Source organism: Oryzias latipes, chromosome 7 (genome assembly GCF_002234675.1).
Source record: "Oryzias latipes chromosome 7, ASM223467v1".
In the NCBI taxonomy this organism is placed as follows: Eukaryota; Metazoa; Chordata; class Actinopteri; order Beloniformes; family Adrianichthyidae; genus Oryzias; species Oryzias latipes.
The window spans coordinates 23311318-23328825 of NC_019865.2; the positions used below are offsets into that span (position 1 = coordinate 23311318).

The following is a 17508-nucleotide window of genomic DNA, read 5'->3' on the forward strand; positions in this document are numbered from 1 at the left end:
GTGTGGTAAGCATTGCACAGTGGTAAGCACTTTCATCTCCCTGGTAGAAGGTTCAAATCCCAGCTGGGACCTTGCTGTCTGGAGTTTGCATGTTTTCTCAGAGCACTCCTGTTTCCTTCAGCGGTCCAAAAACATGCATATTAGGTAAATTCATTATTGTATATTGTCCCCAGGCGTGTTGCCTAGTGACAGCCTCGCAACCTGTCCAGTTATTTGGCCCAGGCTCCTTCACAGGTCACATCTGGTTTATAATCAGAACAGCAGCTGCTTTTTATTGGTTTGGTTTTTCTAAAGTGTTTTTTTTTTCTCCTTTTGCTTAGATCTGGTATTCCTTGTTTTTTAACCTTTTGTTAACTCAAAAAATTGTTGCATGGTCCGGTCAAAGTCTGGAGCTGAGCTGACTGAAAACTGCATTGGGACATAAAGAGGACTGGTCTTTATTAACAAACGACAGCAGGGATCAATAAACCAATGAAGGCTAAAAAATTCCTCTCATTCAAGTAGTTTCTGCTTTTTTTTAGATTTATTTGACTTTTTCTTAAAACGTCATGGCAAAACCCAACTCCGATCATCTTTTGATGTATTGTAAAATTCTTCCCATTGGTCTTTTAATTATGCCTTTTTTGGGCAAAATCAAAAAAAAATGTGTCGTTTTCTAGGACATCGTTTGTCAGAAATTCAGAAATTCACCTCTGAGTTGCTAAGCCAACCCAGTTCCCATCATTCGTTTACATACTCTTACGCTACCTTAAAGCCCCTTTCACCCCCGACCTAACATTAGCCGTGCAACAAAAAGGGTGAGCAATACTGGATATATTAAGCCGAACAGTTATGAGCAAGAAGAAAACAAAGACATTCATGGATCTATTTCTCTACAAGTAGATCCATCAGAATGGAGTGGAGCAGGGAGCTCGTGGCCCCGCCCAGTGTATTTTCTACATCAAAAATAATAATAATGACTTGAACAATACTCAGAAATGCAGTTTAAAGCTGAATTTTCTTATTATATGTCCTCCATCATCACAAAAACAGGGGGTCTTTAAGATGGAGTGTGTTTGGGTGTAGCCCAACTTTGGCCTGTGAACCCACATAGAAAAGAGTGGATAGAGTATTTCCATTTTTTTTTTTCAGGCTACATATATTTTCCTGCAGAAATTCAAAAAATTAATTCTTTGTCATTGTGCGGACAAAAAAAAGTCATAAGAAACAAACAGCACATGAATTCTGTTTTTATTTAGGAAACATCAACGGGGAACATCTGGATGAGAATATGTAACATGGACAAGTTCAATCTGGTACACTTTTTTACAACTCCTCCTCTTCTTTGTCTGCCATTACCAAGACTGTAGGGGGCTTTAAAAACATAAAGTGGAGCGAGCTGTCCAGCAATTTTAATAGTGCAGTTTTATACTTATTATCATGTTAAAAATGAAGGTTACTGACAGATTTATATGATGACACGGTCTGTCTGACAATCCAGTTTAGGAGCAGATGCACTAGAATTGAACACACAGTATCCCTCTATGCTTCAATGTTTAAAAAAAGTCGACCCAAAATGTATTTATTTACTACTCAACCCTCTTTTTTTTTAGTTTTGGATCTTGTAGTGATTTTAAGGCCAGTTTTCATTTAATAAACCAAGCATGTCCCCTCCTTGGATCATAATTTATGGAAAACGTTGAAATGAACTAAATGAAAGAACTCAAAATGCGTGTGGGGGGTGGGAGGCAATACAAAATGCAGGAAAGCAAAACACCAGGCATGTGTAACCTAAAATCTACAGACAAAAAGCATTAAAAAGGAGATTGGAGAGGGAAAAAAAGAGACATAAAAAACCCACAAATTAATTAAAATGAAAACAGGAGCGCTCGCGATTGGATAGCAACACACACACACACACACATACACACACGTGTTTTAAGCTGGATAAAAAGTAAGAGACAATTGTAAACCCCAAAAGAGGGGTGTGTTGCCAACGTCATGTGTGTTTTTGCTGACATAAACCATCACGATCTGCAGGAGGTCTCATTAGCATCCCTACATGGATCCATGAAGACGAACAGAGAAAAAAACCCGCCACAGAGGCTTCGCCGAGGTGGTTCTAAAGCTACCAAACCAGAAATGATGAGGCGGTTCTGAACTGATCCTCTTGGGGATAATGACACCAAAATAAAGTGGAGTTTGACCTGGAACAAAATAAAAAATAAAAAGCCAAGTGGATACAGATTTCTTACCTGACTGTTTCATTTGATCAACATACATATGGAGGAAACAAAACCTTCTTGAGATCTACTCAATCAAAGGAGACATGCATCCAATGACGTGCATGTTAACATAAAGCTGTTTTTTTTAAATGCAAATCTGTTTATATACTGATCCATATCTAAAAATTAGCACCATTTTTTTTGTTTTCTTTCCATAAAAAAATACAAACAAAAGGAAAAAAGCACATTTTCGGCAAAAAGCAAAATTACAGTGAGTTTAAAGCAGCAGAACGTTATGACGTTTGGAGTTTTCTGTTCGACGTCCTGAGTTTCGCACCGAAGCTGCATGTGACCTTTGACCTTTTGTGCTCCCCCATCCCAACAGGTTTACAGACTTTGAGCATGTTCGAGGAGAAGGAGTCCTCTACAGAGGTGAAGAGAGAAGGCCTAAACATCTTCAAGTATTAATGCAGATATAAACAGCCTGTACACACACACGCACACGCACACACACACGGTACTAGAACCCAGAATAAAACAGATTAGGAAAGCTAGAAAGCAGTTTTATGGTTAGTTTGCATGTTTTCCCCCGACAAATATAATATATATTTTCATATATATAAATAAAAGTTCAGTGCTGTGAACCTCTCCAACTCCATAGGATCTGACTCCTTCTAAAAGGTCTAAAAAGTTTACTCTTAATCTTCTCGTGGCTAAAACTACAGCTGAAAGGGTTCTGGTTGTCCTTTGCTTTAAGTCCTTGGTTAAAAGCACAAAGGTAAAGAGAAAAAGATGTTCTTTTTGCTTTCTTTTTGGTTTTACGGCACACAGAGAGAAGCATCGCTCTAGGGTTTGTCATGTCGGGCTCCGTGCATGAAAGTCTCTGAGTGCGTCTTGTGGTGTGTGTTTGACGTCACTCCCAAGTCTCTCTGTGTGGTGTGTGGGTGTGTGTGTCTATGAGGAGCAGGGATGAACTTTGACGCCGCGGGCGGCGTGTGCCTGCAGGTCGACGGCCTGCGCTGGCTGCTGGCCTGGCCGAGCGTTCATCAGTGTCAGGTTTCTCACACAGCCCGTCAGTCCCGAGGAAAACTTCCCTCCTGTCATCGCGGACATGTTTGGAGCGCCGCCTGTCACACAGGAACATACACAAACATCAACCACAGATAAAACACAAGCTGACACATTTCTGCAGGTAGGGGATGTGGCATGTTTAGCCCATGGTGTTCACACTAGACAAGCAGGGAGGGGCTTCTTCGTTTCTACTGTTTACTAGCTCATGTCCAACACTTGCAGTTGTAAGAGGCTTGGTGCGAAATGTCGAACTTGAGGTCACTGTAATTATTAATTTATCCTCCATGATCAATTTTCGAATGGTTGGTACTACCGTGAATTGAAAGGGGACGTCATCCATTTGTCACTACCAAATCCGAGTCCCTGATGGATCACGTGTTTTACACGTAGAGCCCGAAAATTGTCGTAAACACGAGAGTTTTGAACGCAGAAGCCCCAAATGTGTGTTTACATTAACTTTTAATTAGAAGTGGTCGCTTAAACGTGGGAAGTATGAACGTAGGTATCTTTAAACTGATTGTCTCCAGTGACACCTAAATATCACATCCTCTTTGACATACCGTAATTATTCAACCATTTATGTGGATAAACTGATTCCATCGCATAACTGATTCTGTTGATTTACATTGATGGTAGTGACATGCAACACTTTAGTCAAGTGTTTAGTCCCAGAATTCACTGGGATCACACAAATTGTGTAAACAGAGATAAGGTGGTCAAAAGAGTATCAACACTTGAGCGTCAATTCCAATACTGAAGGGTTAACTGTGCTATTATCAATTCACAATTTAAACAGAAAGCAAAAATAAAAAGTGAAAAAACAAAACAGCTATTTTGACTATGACATGACTTTTGCAAAAATGGCAAAAATACAAACATTTCATGCCTTAAAACAGGGAGATGGTGGAGTCAAGTAGAAATAAGTGGTTCCTTGTTTGTCGTGGGATTTCATTTCTAAAAATAGCCTGAAAAAATAACCTAAAATCCAGGAAGTAGTTTTTATAATTATAAAAGATGTTTTAAGGCTGTAAAACTCCTCACTACACACTTCTTACACTATCATTAACATGAACATGTTCACATGTTGCTCCCTTGCTTAAACTCCTAAAGTTAAAACCTTTATAAAATAAATAAACACAGATGTAGCAGATTTGGCAAACTGAGTGTGTTTTGTACAGGAAGCCCAATATGGAAGAGATTGATTGACATTGTTTACACCCAATCACAACGCAGAACACAGTTCGCTGTAAAGAAAGATGCAAAATTGCAGACAAAAAAAAATTTAAATCAGCGAAACAGCGAGGCCATGTTACAGCGATGAAACACTGTAGTGTAAAAAAATATATTTTTCTTTATAGTGAGGAAATCTCTTTGTTTCAAACTATTGTTTGATACTTGAACACCAGTGCTTTGCTTCAGTCTTGATATTTTCCGACTAACCGTTTACGGAATTAACGTAATTCAAGCGAATTGTGAAACAGAGAACAGCGGCTTTGCCTCATTATGCAACACTTTACGTTAGTAATTAAATTTACGGTATTAATTTGTTGCATATCAGTATAAAGCTGATATGAAAAGCTGCTTTTCTCTTTGTCAGAATCAGCCGATTCATGTTAATCGCGTAAAAGATCAGAGTTACAGTAGGTTAATATGTGTTTGTTTTTTAGGTGTCACCGGCGAAATCTTGGGTGGTAAAGGGTTAAAAAGGGATTCTTAGAATCCAGCTACATGCATGTGACTGTTATTCAAACGCAGTCTGCTTTAAAGTTTTCCCCATTTGTCCTAAATGCCCTTTAAAGTATTTTGAACATTTGTGAATTTCTGCTCACCGAGATATATGCTTCCTTTGGTGTTGACCATGACGCTTTTGCCTTTAGATTGTCCGTGCACCAGCTCTTCTCCATCAATCTGGATGTATCCATCTTTTCCAGTCCTGGAAGACAAAAGGACAAAGATGTGGCCGATCGATGTCATGATCAAACGAGCAAACGAGAGATAAATGTTTCCAGAACAGCTGTCAGAATAGCAGAACTGCAATCAACAATAGCTGTACGCTTAGAGAAAGTCCATCCACGTTCTACCTTCATTTTCCAAAGTTATGAGCTTCTAAAGTGTTTAATCTCAATTAATAAAGTGGAGGTTTGAATCTCAAATGAAACTGAATGAACATATACCTCACGGCTGTGATCTTATGCCATTTCCCATCATTTATGGACTTCTTTGAAAGGATTTTAGCCTCTCCACTGCCCAGCTGGTAGCTGCAGATATTGACACATCACAAAGTTTAATTTCAACGTGAACAAGATCAAGAGAAAAAAATGTTGTTTGAGTAAACTGATGAAGCCAAAATCACCTGAAAACCAGGTGTCCGTTTTGAAGGCCCAGGCTGATGAAATCTTTCCCCTTGCTGTGTTCGCCAGGTTCCTAAAGGTAAAAATGTGGTGGCGATAATAAAAGAGTGACATGCGTGTTACTGAACCATCAACACCAACCAGTGTAATCAGCGATTGTACACGTAAAGTTGGATCAAACAGGATGAACACGTAAACAAACGTAGGAATCACAAAAATGATCAGCACTGAAAAGGACCTCCTCTTGTAGGCATAGGGGGCCAAACCGACTGGAAAAATAAGTGTCTTGCGCTTGTGACGATACCTTTTTGCTAGCATGCACCTTTCGCAAATTGCGTGCACCGACGGTCTCCTGAGGAAAATGGAGGGTGAGTTAGACAAGCACATGCATGATTTTAGTGGGGTCAGATAGAGGCACAGCCAACATGTCCAACAATGTTTTAGCGTCAAGTGGGGTTTTAATGGGGGCAGGAGCGTTAAGATTTAAAAAATATATATATTTAAAAGAAAAGAGCATGGCAGCAGTGCATTGTGGATGACGGGACAGCGAATGGTACTAATACATCAGCGGGTTTCATGGTAACAGTGGTATAAGCACGATGGGGGTGAATTGGGAATTTTAGGGTGATAATTAAAAACTAAAATGCAAATGGGGTGGGGGTTTGAGTCCCACAAATTGAAGACAATGTGGGATGTACACGCACCACTCCCTGCCACAGGATCAGCCCATCAGAGGACAGAGTGTTGATTTCTACTTCAATGGTCTCTGGAGAGTCGTGGGCACTGAAACAGATTAAAAGAGCATTATATTTAAGTAAAATGGTTTTCTCAGCACTTTAGACAATTGCATTGTTTCATAACACAAAATCTGTGGGAGTGAAAAGCCGTAAAAAAGGGAATAAGGAAACATACCTTCTTGGAAAAATGGATTTTGGAAGAGCCACATATCCATCGCTGCGGAATTGAGCTGCGTACTGAAAGGGAGAATCTAGTAGGAAACAAAATGGTAAAAATAAAACATGTAGGGTTAAGGATTCATTTAGAAAATACACAACATGGAGAAGACGCATTGTTTGTGGATGAGAACTGGACTGAGTGACTCCTCTCCCCTCACGTTCAGAATAGAAAGTACCTGCTGGTTCCAAGAACCCAAACATTTTTCATGATATTTTTTCTTCACGGCTGTGAAGTGGACCCTGTAACTGTCCCGGTCTGGGTGGGCACTGTGGCGATGTTCGTATGGCCGAGCTGGCTCCTGGTATGAAGAGATTCCCGAATACTCTTTCAGCATAACAGAGCCAGGCACTAAGTTTCTGTTAGAAGTTACTTTTATAAGTATTCATTGTGTGTGTGGTCATGGGTCGTATGTGTTAACGAGTGGGAGGGTTGGGTTGGGTTTTTATTGTAATATGGTTTATTTTTATTTGTTTTAAACGTTAAAGCGCTTCGAGTTGGGCAAGGCAAGAGAACCACTTTGGTATAAATAAAGTTTCATTTGATTTGACCAATCAGATGCCCCATTGAAAGTATGGGGTGCTTGCTAGCCCCCATGTCCAACGTTCGAAATGTTTGATTGACAGATGGACCAATCACTGTACTGATGATTCCTGATCGTAAAAAATGGCGACTGAATTGACTGTTTTGTTGGTGTCATCACTCTCACTCGGTCCAGTTCTCTCATACAATCAGTGGTAAGAAGTCACTCTTAATGTGTTTCATTGGTTTTCGTTACATACATTTCGTTAAAGGAAAGAGTTTGTCAAGCTTTATTTAGATTAAAATCAATTATAATATCAATACAGTTGAGAAAATTAAATAAATTAAGATGGAGGCATCCATTTAATTAATTATTTTCAGAAGATGTGTTAGTCTCAAGCAGATTTAGGCACATTGATTCATTTCGAGGGCGTTCGAGAAAAAGCTCAAGTTGGAATTTGTATTTGTTCCCATGTGACCGTGAGTATGAGTCACAAGAAAATGGGAAGAAATGTCTTTAAGTAAAAACACAATATGGTAAAACTTTGTTTTTTGTTTTTGGATTTGAACATTCATCTAAAATCAAAATGCAGCAACTTTAAACACACTGATGTAGGATGCAGACTCCCACCCCATGCTCACCCATCCAACAATCTGTTATTTACATCCCTGTTATTAACAGTTTTATTTTTAAAAACCTATAGGTTTTTAAAAATAAAACTGTCATAGTCAGATTATGTGCAGTTTCACTATAGTGAAACTGCACATAATCTGACTATGACAGTTTCAGACTTGACAAGTTTCTGTTTTTTTTGTGTTTTGTTGTAGGTGGACATCTTTCTAGACAGAACCATGGTTGTATATTGTGAGTTGCCATTGTAGAGACACTTACATGACAATTAATAGCAAAACAAAAAAAGATCAGTATCTTCTTCCATCTGTTTCATTAACAGGGTGATAATCATGACTTAAAGGCCAATAAAAGGGGTTACGTTTCTGGCTGTTACAGGGTTAGAAAGTAGAATGTTGAGTTGGAGCAACCCTTCAGGCTCAGTCAGGACCCTGTTAGTTAGTGTCAAGCCAGGCAAACGTATTGTTGCGATACTGTACCATTGACCTCGTTGGCTTCCGTTATCCCCGGGGCTTCAGTGAAGCTGAGGAGCTGGCCTGTGTGTGCAGGATACAGGTGTGAGAGGGCAGGAGAAGATGTGCAATTATTTGGTGTCACCTTTCCCCTCATGTCCTTCAGGTAGGGGTGCTACTACAATCTTTGGGGGCCTGAAACTCATAGTAGGTGCCTCATCCAACCAGCATATATCATTCTGATATAACAAAAAGTCTGTCAAATAACAATAGGATGTAAATTGTAAGCATTATATATTTTTTAAACTGTAGCCTATTTTTAAAAATGCAAGTGTTGAAAACAGGACTTTTAGACATTAAAAAACTACTTTGTGATGTATTTATTTGTCCTTATTGAGTTATTCTGTGCCCGGTGAATGCTCTCATTGGGTGTGAAAGCAAAGGAACAAGTGTGTGGTCATGCGACCTGCTGGTTTCTAATAAAAAACATTTTTGTGCAATTTTGTGCAGTTTAAGTTTCTTTAAATTAAATATGGAAAATCGATGTAACAAGATAGAAAGTTTGTTTTATTAATTTAACATTTAAACAACACATAGGTGGGCTTCTTGCACCTACTCGCCCATTTTTGGGAAAGGTGACGGTATGCCAAGATGGCAAGTTGAAAACATGGCCACCTAGTGGTAACTTAGTAAACTGTTAAAATTTGACTTTTTTAATTTTCGGACCTGAAGTGTTGGGTTTGCCCATCCATTTTACTGCTTAATCTGTGTCGTTGTCACAGGGTTCCTCGGGCCTATCCTAGTTTCTGTTGGGTGAGGCGGGATATACCCTAAACAGGTCCACACAATTACACACACTCTCAAATTCACACCTAGGGACAATTTGGAATCACCTATAAACCTATGGAGCATGTTTTTGGACTGTGGGAGAACATGCTAACCTCACACAACTCCCAACTGGGGTTCAAACCAGGTCCCACTCACTGTTAGACGAGAGTGCCAACCACTACCCCACAGGGCAGCCATGATGGGTTTGCCTTTAAATCATTATGAGTCCCATTACAACCCCTGTGCCCCCCTTATAGTCTGTAGCCCCAAGCATTGGTGTACACAGCCTGTTGGCAAATTGTGTTTTTGTTGACCATTTTTGAAGTTGTTTTGTAAAACTTTTTTAACAGTATTAGGAGAAGCCATACATTTGCTTGGCTCCTGCAAAACACATTGTTTCCTCTGATATTGCTGTTTATTTTTGCCAGTGTTCACTTACTTTCCTCACAGTTGAGGCCCGTGTGTCCGGGCGCACACTCACACATGCCGTCCACACAGCTGCCGCTGTTGAGACACTGACGATCGCTCTGGCATACGTACTTCACCACTTCACATCGCTCACCTGTAGAGGTCAAACACCAGTTGGGTTTCAGAGTTGAAGGGTCAATAATACCCAGTCAATTAATTTGAACTGAACCAGCTGACCTTCAAATCCGTCCCTGCAGAGACACTGGTACTCATACTCAGGACTCAACTTGCAGGTGCCACCATTGAGACACGGATGACGATCACAAGGACTTAAGTCCACACATTCACTGATTGATTTGCTCTCTGTGAAGCTGTAGGACAGATCCACCTTCTTGTTGTTGATGAAAACCTACACAGAGAGGGTGAAGACAAAGTTAAAACTTTCTAAAACTTGAATTTGATTTCATCATTGCAGAGATGTCTCACCTCTCCAATGCAGCCCCTAAACATCGCACTGACGTTGGCTGGCTTAGGCAGGATGTCCATGCTGGGCACTCCTCCCAAGTACATGGGCGTATGAATGTTAAGGCCCTGGGCTTTTCCTGGAGATGTCCTCCTATCCACTTGGCCTTGGTTGACTTTGAGGTAACCGGCTCTTTTGTTCCGCTCGGCCACTACCTTGTGCCAAATTCCCAGTGAGAGTTTTTCAGGACTATGAAGGATTGCCTGTCCTAAAATTGGAAGAAAAAAAAAGACATTTTAAAAACTAGCTAAAACTAATAGAACTAGAACCAAACTCAAGTTCTAGTGACAGAAACTGAGGCCCTTTAGAGACACAACATCGAAGGTTCACTTCACCTGTTCCCAGTTCGTATCGGAATTCCACATGTCCCTCCACCATGGAGATGGCCACAAAGTCTTCCACCTTCATTTTCTTTCCTCCACTGAAGAACATGAGGCCATTATTCTCCAGTGGCTTGAATTCCAGCTCAATTCGCAGGTCATCATGGATGTTCGTCAAAGGAGGATAAGCTATGTATGACTCTGTGCCATCAAACAGCGGAGTCGTCACAAGTTCACCTAGTGAAATCAAAGATACACAAAGGTTTACAGAATACCTGCAGTTCACCATTGTCATCATACATTCAAGCTCTTCTGAGAAAATGATAATACAATTGATATGTTGACTTGTTTGGGTAAATTTAACAGACATAAACATTCTACAGGAGAAAACCAGAGGTTTAGTGTCCCTACACTGAAATTTTACAGCTGGGAGACAACTACTCCGCCTCCAAGCTACAGCCTCCCACATGACATTGTTTTGTTACACACAGACTGATACAAATCTTGTAGAAATACTACTGAGCCACAAGCTATTGGTTTGTTACAGACTGACTATCTTTATTTTTTTTTAATGACAAACAATAATCATTTGTTTCTTTATTTACAGTCTTTATTTTGACATTTTCATAAACTAGTGAGGATTTTCTGTCTTACCATCCATGCATTTGTCTCCAGACTTGCCAAGATGGCAGCGGCAGTCATAGCCCCGACCATTAGCACGGTTTATGCAAGTGGCATCTGGTCCACAGGCTCCTAAAGATAGCAAGGAGACAAAAAGTCAGAGAGACAAACCATTTCTTTTGTTTGTGCATGACTTGCTTTAGATGTACCTAAATGACAGTGAAGGGATGAGAGGTGTTGGCAGTTGCTGCCTGTAAATCCACTGCGGCAGCTGCATTTGTATAAGCTGGCGTCTGAATCCTCACACCTTCCTCCATTCTATAAAGATACATGAAGTTGGTTGACCAAATGGGGTTAACATAGCAGAAGAAGCCAGTCAACCAGCCAGCCCGCCAGCCAACCAACCAATCGATCAATAAATCAAACACTATCGACTTCTGCTTGTGGAGGTGGAGCAACAGTTTGGTCAAGGATTCCCATCTGTTCATCCCCCAGACTCTTTTCCAGCGTTTGAGGAAAGACATTGAGGCAGTTTTTTTTCAGCATGTCCAGGATTGGGAGGTATTCAGGTGACACCCAAATCAGACAACCTTAACTGACTCTTGTAGTAGTTTTAGGGGATGTCATCTGGACTTGGTTTTAAAGTTGGAAGACGTTTCACCTCTTATCCAAGAGGCTTTGTCAATTCGAGGTGAAACGTCTTCCAACTTTAAAACCAAGTCCAGATGACATCCCCTAAAACTACTACAATGGAACCAACCTGGATGAATGAGAGTCTTCATAGACATGTTAACTGACTCTTCATAATGTGCGGAGGTTACTTCTCGTTATCTGTAAAACCCTACTCCTACCCATTGATTGTATATGAGAGCTGGACTGAGTTACCCCTCCCACCTGGCTTTTCAAACAGGAAGCACTTGCTGGTTCCAAGAAGCCAAAATCCCATAGACTTCTATTGAAAAAGAAACAGCTTTTACTCAGTCATTCTATTCTTGCTCTGATAATTTTTATTTACAACATGCTCTTGCTAATCCCATTTTTTTCAAGACATTTATTTCTACAGTGCAAGTTATTCAAGTTACAAATTGACCAATCAGAAGCCTCAATAAAAGTGTGTTCCCACATCAAACGTTCAAAGTTTAATTGGCAGAATTTGTGTTGAGTGCTTCCAAGTGGTAGGGGGTGTGGACTAGAGCCCTATTTTCTTCATCCCGCTCCCGCCCGCTGAATTTTTGACCAATCCCGCCCGCCCGCACTCCCGCCCGCTCCCGCAATATGTATGTCCACTCCCGCCCGCACCCGCAAAACTCATAGAATTTATTACCGCACAGTCATAGAGATGCATTGATTTTGTATCGTCTCCCGTCCCGCAGGAAAAAAACACGTATTTTTTTTTATATTGTAGCGACCTGGGGGTTAGCCCCGCCTTCAGCCCCTAAGGCTCATGGGAAGTGGGGAGCTTAGGTGAAACCTTGAGTCAGAGGGCTGGAAGCTGAAGTGACCCTCCATGCTGTTTGGGCTGTATGGTGTGCTGGAATAAACAGGCTTGTTGCTTAAAAGCTAATATTGCCTCTCTCTATGTTTCTTCCAACTTGAGACTGTCCGGGGTCGTGCGGTGTATGGGGCACGGACAGCTCTCCATTAGAACCTCTCCATGAGCAGTTGGCTTTCGCTACCCCACTAAAGTGAAGGTTCGGCCGGATCGTTACAATATTATTAAAGAGATTCATGTCCTCCTCCAGCCTCATCTTTTCATGCATTCCTCTTTTGTGTAATGTGCAACTTAATATTAAATATATTTTTACAAATGCTGTTCGGTTAAAAGTGTGCATGTAAGCGCGCGCAGTCAGACGGCCTGAAGCGCGCTCTTAGTAAGAGGCGGGACGGGGCGCACCCCCAACAACAGGTTAGATGACAGAGGCCGTTTGGCGTCTCTACCTGGTGCCTTCACAGAGCTTCAGTACATAAGAATCCAACAGCTGCACAGCCTAACGTAGTACGCTAATATATATTCATGAGATATTCATGGCAGCACTGATCCCGTGGGGTTTTTTTTTGCCGCCCGCAGCACAATTCAAACCGCCCAATCCCGCGAGATTTGGGTTGGGTCCCAATGCAATCCCAATGCAGCCCTCTAGTGTGGACTTCCAACAAGCTAAGTCCTGATTGTCAAGAGTGGTTGCCATAGAGGCAAGGCAAGTTTATTTGTATGGCAAAATTCGTACTAGAAAGTAATTCAAGTGCTTCACAAAACAGGAAAATGCATTAAAATCACAATACATAACAGTGCAAAGATTCAAAACATACAAAAGGATTATAAACTTCACATTAAAAGAAAGGAAAGAGAAAAGAAAATGAAAAAGGGTGTCGATAAGGACCCTTCAGTTACATACACGGCTAAACAGGAATGTTCTGGGTCTAGACTTGAGCCTTAACACAGTAGAGGCCTGTCTCACAACCTCAGAGAGACTGTTCCTGATTTTAGCTGCATAAGACTGAAACGCTCATTCCCCTTGTTTAGTCCTGACCCTGGGAACCCGCAGGAACCTGGTCCCGGAGGTCCTAAGAGTCAGAGATGGTTCATATGGCACTAACATGTCAGAGATGTACTTTGGTCCAAGGCCATGGAGGGACTTGTAAACAAGCAGAGCTGCTTGAAATAGAAATGCTGACTAGACCCCTTTGGTGAGAGTCGAATACACAAACTACATTCCACCAAAACAAAGTTTACATCACTGCCATGAGGATCTCTTGGTTGGTCTTATATTTTATCTTTCTTATACTAACAGGCTGGTATTCACTCCTAACCTAAAAGGAAAACTGAAGAAAACCAAATGTGGATGAATTGGACTGACCTGACATGGCTGATCCTTGCAGGTAGGACAGTTTGTAACACCAGTAGAGCTGCGGTCAAGGTCCTTGAAGATGACTTCTTCTCCCTGAATGATCAGCTGACGAATGCAGCCTGCAAACAATTGGTCCAACGTGTCATACAAGAAAAAAACATGTCTAAAAAAAACTACCGTCTCAGATTAATGTTGGGATATTTTACCAACGAAACCAGACTTGATGCCAGCAGTCTTAGCAAGGACTGTGTAGTTTGGATGGCCCCCCACATGCAGCTCCTCATTCAGATCAAGGCCTTGGAATTTTCCCTGAGTGACAGACAAGATACAATCACAAAAGTAAGTCCCTAAGCTTAACAGGGGCAGCAAGTGGCATTGTGCTGAAATACCTGTGAGGTGCCAGTAATGGGTTCACCTCCATCCACAACAATGTAACCCTGGGTAATGTTGCGATGTAACTCAACCGTGTGAAACTCTCCTATTTTAATGGGGTTGGGGTCACGTATTGTAGCCATCCCAGAGCCCACATCAAACCTGCAATAACAAGGAATCTTGTCAGAAGGAGGAAACTCCATCTCCAGTGTGAGACGTGATAATCCAAAGAAAGCTATTGTTTTATGGTTTGTTCACTGGACAACAATAGCGAGCACTTGTAGGGAAAGAGACACGTTTGACAAGTTTTAGAGGTAACGTTCCCCGAAATCTTTGATAGACCGTCAAATGTTCACAGTAAACATGTTTAGGTCAGATTAATCACAACTCCTGACTTGGGATTTGGTAAACAAATTCTGAAGGTAAAAATATTTTTAGTACAACTGATGATACCTTCAAGATGGAGGCATACATGTATGTTTTGAGTAAAATGCAAAACTGCATCATGATGGTGACTTGGGACCCATTGATGACCATTTCAGTTGCATGTTAGATGCTGACACGTGGGTGGGAGAGAACTTTTCAGAGCTCAGTCAAGATAAAACTGAGATTTTAATTGTTGGTAAAGAAGCTGAGAGAGAAAGGGTGCAGTTTTACTCATCAGCTCATAATTTAAATGTGTGCAATATTGTCAGAAACCTCTGTATGATTTTAGATGCAGATCTTTCCTTTTACTAACAAAGAAATATTGTCAGAGTGAGCCCTATTCTCATCAAAGCCAGTGATGAAATATCATTACACGTTTTTATAACATCTAGAATAGACCACTGGCGTTGAGAAAATAGTACAAATTGCCTGCAGCTTGTTGAACCAAGACTGGAAAGAATAAGCACACTACTCCAAATTTTGAAATCTTTGCACTGGCTCCCAGTCAGCTTTAGGATCGATTTTAAGTTGGGGAGTCTTATTATGGCATTAATCGCAATTAATTAACTACAGACAAATTAGCCTTTTTTTTAAATCGTGTTTTACCACTCAGATTTACCACTTTGCGGTTGTTTTTCATAAGGAATTAACGTAATAACTTGATTTTGATTTTGCATAATGTGTTTAAGATCATTCCAAAATGGATTGAAATTGTCTGTAATGAGATTGTTATAGAGATGGATGAGATACATTTTTACATTTTAATAGCCAGTGAATCAAATTAGTGTCAACAAAGAGGATTTTTAGCTTTTTCCTGTTCTGTTAATTCAAGTTTCAAGTCTCTCTCAGGCAGACCTGAACTCCAGACGGCCGCTCACTAGTCCCAAAGAGATAAAGTCAGCTCCAGTGGTTCTTCTCTGGCCATTGTAGAGGATCATACCTGTTGAAAAAAATTCAAGTACAATTTTTTGCATAAATAGCCTAAAGCTTAAAATGGATATCCATCCTAATAAATCAGTAATTTTTCAACAACCTCTGCAACTATCATGTGATTCCACTCAATTCTTGACATTTTCATCTAAGGCTTCCTCGACCTCTTAGATTGGTCGTTTTTACAGGCCTATAGTACAGCGGCCCTGAAGTACAAATCACACCAACAAATCACTCAACCCAAAACCATATTAAATATCACAACGGCAATAAAAAAATAAAAAATAAAATAAAAAATAAATAAAAAAAACAAACAAACACAACTTTACAGAAACCAAAAAATAAGAACTTTTTCTCTGAACGGATGTTTTATTCAACCCATCGGGATGATTGGCATGTATATATATATCGCTTTATGTCCCCAAATCTTGACTGCATCGCTGGTGCGGCGCGACGCAGACTATTTCTTACACCACGTAACACATAGTCCGTTTTTTTCACAGAAAATCGAAATTGGAAAAAAGAACAAGAACTAAGGACTAAAAACTGGTTAATCATTGATTTATTTTGTAAGTGACCATGGTATAAGCGGGTTAATGGCCGACAAAGTGTGCATTATCACTTTTTAACGCACTTCGCAGAAGCAACCGTCCTCTGCTTCGTGTCGGACAGTTCAGGCCTCCATGGCGTGCGTTAAAAAGTGATAATGCACACTTCGTCGGCCATTAACCCTTAATTATCCAACCAGTGATGTCCTATGGTACATGTCTTTTCCAGTTTATTATTTTGTTTTTTAACAATTCATTTTGATTTCTTACTTTTCCATTTTGATCACTTTTGTTTTCCATCTTTCATTTTTACGTTTTGGTTTCTGGAATGTTGTTTTGATTTCTAAAATGTAATGTTTTAATATTCGTTTTGCTTATTTAGTTGTCATTGTGGTTTTTAATATGCTACTACGTTGAGTGGTCTGTTGATGTGATTTGCGCTTCAGGGCCACCGTACTAGGAAGACTTTGAAAAAGCTGGACAGTAAAGCAGCATGTTTGATTGAAGCCATCCAAAGCCATGACCTAAATTGCCATTCAGTCACTGGGCTGCAGAATTTGTCTGATCCAATCATTCTGCTCATCCTCCTCTTTCTTCATCCACATGCTTACACAAGCTCATGCTTTGATATAGATGACTAGCACATGCTCACGAGGGGTCCCTCAAAGTATAAAAAAGGATGAGTCAGAAAGACTAGAACTTCAGAACATGAGAAAAACCTTCGCCTGCAATCTTAACCAAAAAAAACAAACAGATTCTTTGAGAATAGACAGCTGCATTTTTACATAATGCATAAAATTCTTCTGGGACGTTCTCACACATCATGCAAAAGCAAGGTATCTGTCTACACCTGAAAAGTACTTTTGACTTTAGCGTGCATTAAAAAAACTGCTTTTTCTGTAAGATGACTGGAAAAAATGGCCATGCACCATCAGGTTTGCAGCCGTAAACTAAAAATCAGCCCTGAGCATGATGATGATGTCTGACGCAGGCAGACAGCAGGACACCAGGCTGGACTGGCCGAGACTCACCAGCATACAATATGAGACCTTCACACCACATGGATGAGGTGTGTGCGGGGGGGGGGGGGGGGGGGGGGGGGGGGGGACACAAGTTGCAGTAAAGGCAAATATGAGGAAAAAAAATTGAAATAGCAGTATTTTTTTACAGAATTTTGAGAGTTAAGGTTACAGAGGTTTAACCCTTACCGTCAACGTTATCAGGTCTTAAGTTGATCTTTATGCTGAAAGCCTTGTAGGCGTTTTTAATGGTGGGCAGGGTGAGGTACGACAAGGGTTCCTGGGCAAAGTAGGGCATTACCCTCTCTGAAAAACACACACATTGTAGTAACATTTAGTCATTTTTTGTGTTTTACACCAGTTGTCCCCATGCCGCAGAACCACCTTCACGAAATCTAGTGTGCAAATAACGTTTTTTAATAAAGTATTTTACAGAGTATAAAGTTAATTTTACCCACAAAAGTTGAGAAACTGGAGGCTGA

At 40.5% G+C, this 17508-nt stretch overlaps 1 protein-coding gene across 12 annotated transcripts in view; it reads right to left on the minus strand.

The window, feature by feature from the left end:
- Window positions 1-1213: 1213 nt before the first annotated feature.
- Window positions 1214-17508, minus strand: part of hspg2 (heparan sulfate proteoglycan 2) — a 130604-nt gene continuing 114309 nt past the window's right edge. For 7 of the 12 annotated variants that reach the window (XM_023956854.1, XM_023956857.1, XM_023956858.1 and 4 more), the window contains 20 exons: window positions 17216-17332; window positions 17039-17056; window positions 15385-15469; window positions 14121-14265; window positions 13938-14040; window positions 13741-13850; window positions 11095-11203; window positions 10919-11017; window positions 10280-10501; window positions 9908-10152; window positions 9659-9830; window positions 9453-9575; window positions 8213-8269; window positions 6539-6614; window positions 6331-6409; window positions 5931-5978; window positions 5629-5699; window positions 5450-5533; window positions 5105-5208; window positions 1214-3331 (listed from right to left, as the gene is read on the minus strand). In XM_023956854.1, the coding sequence (XP_023812622.1) occupies window positions 3159-3331; window positions 5105-5208; window positions 5450-5533; window positions 5629-5699; window positions 5931-5978; window positions 6331-6409; window positions 6539-6614; window positions 8213-8269; window positions 9453-9575; window positions 9659-9830; window positions 9908-10152; window positions 10280-10501; window positions 10919-11017; window positions 11095-11203; window positions 13741-13850; window positions 13938-14040; window positions 14121-14265; window positions 15385-15469; window positions 17039-17056; window positions 17216-17332 (2240 nt within the window). In that variant the 3' untranslated portion in view covers window positions 1214-3158. The remainder of the gene's footprint in view (window positions 3332-5104; window positions 5209-5449; window positions 5534-5628; window positions 5700-5930; window positions 5979-6330; window positions 6410-6538; window positions 6615-8212; window positions 8270-9452; window positions 9576-9658; window positions 9831-9907; window positions 10153-10279; window positions 10502-10918; window positions 11018-11094; window positions 11204-13740; window positions 13851-13937; window positions 14041-14120; window positions 14266-15384; window positions 15470-17038; window positions 17057-17215; window positions 17333-17508) is intronic. The other 5 variants (XM_023956853.1, XM_023956864.1, XM_023956856.1 and 2 more) reach the window with 4 other exon arrangements.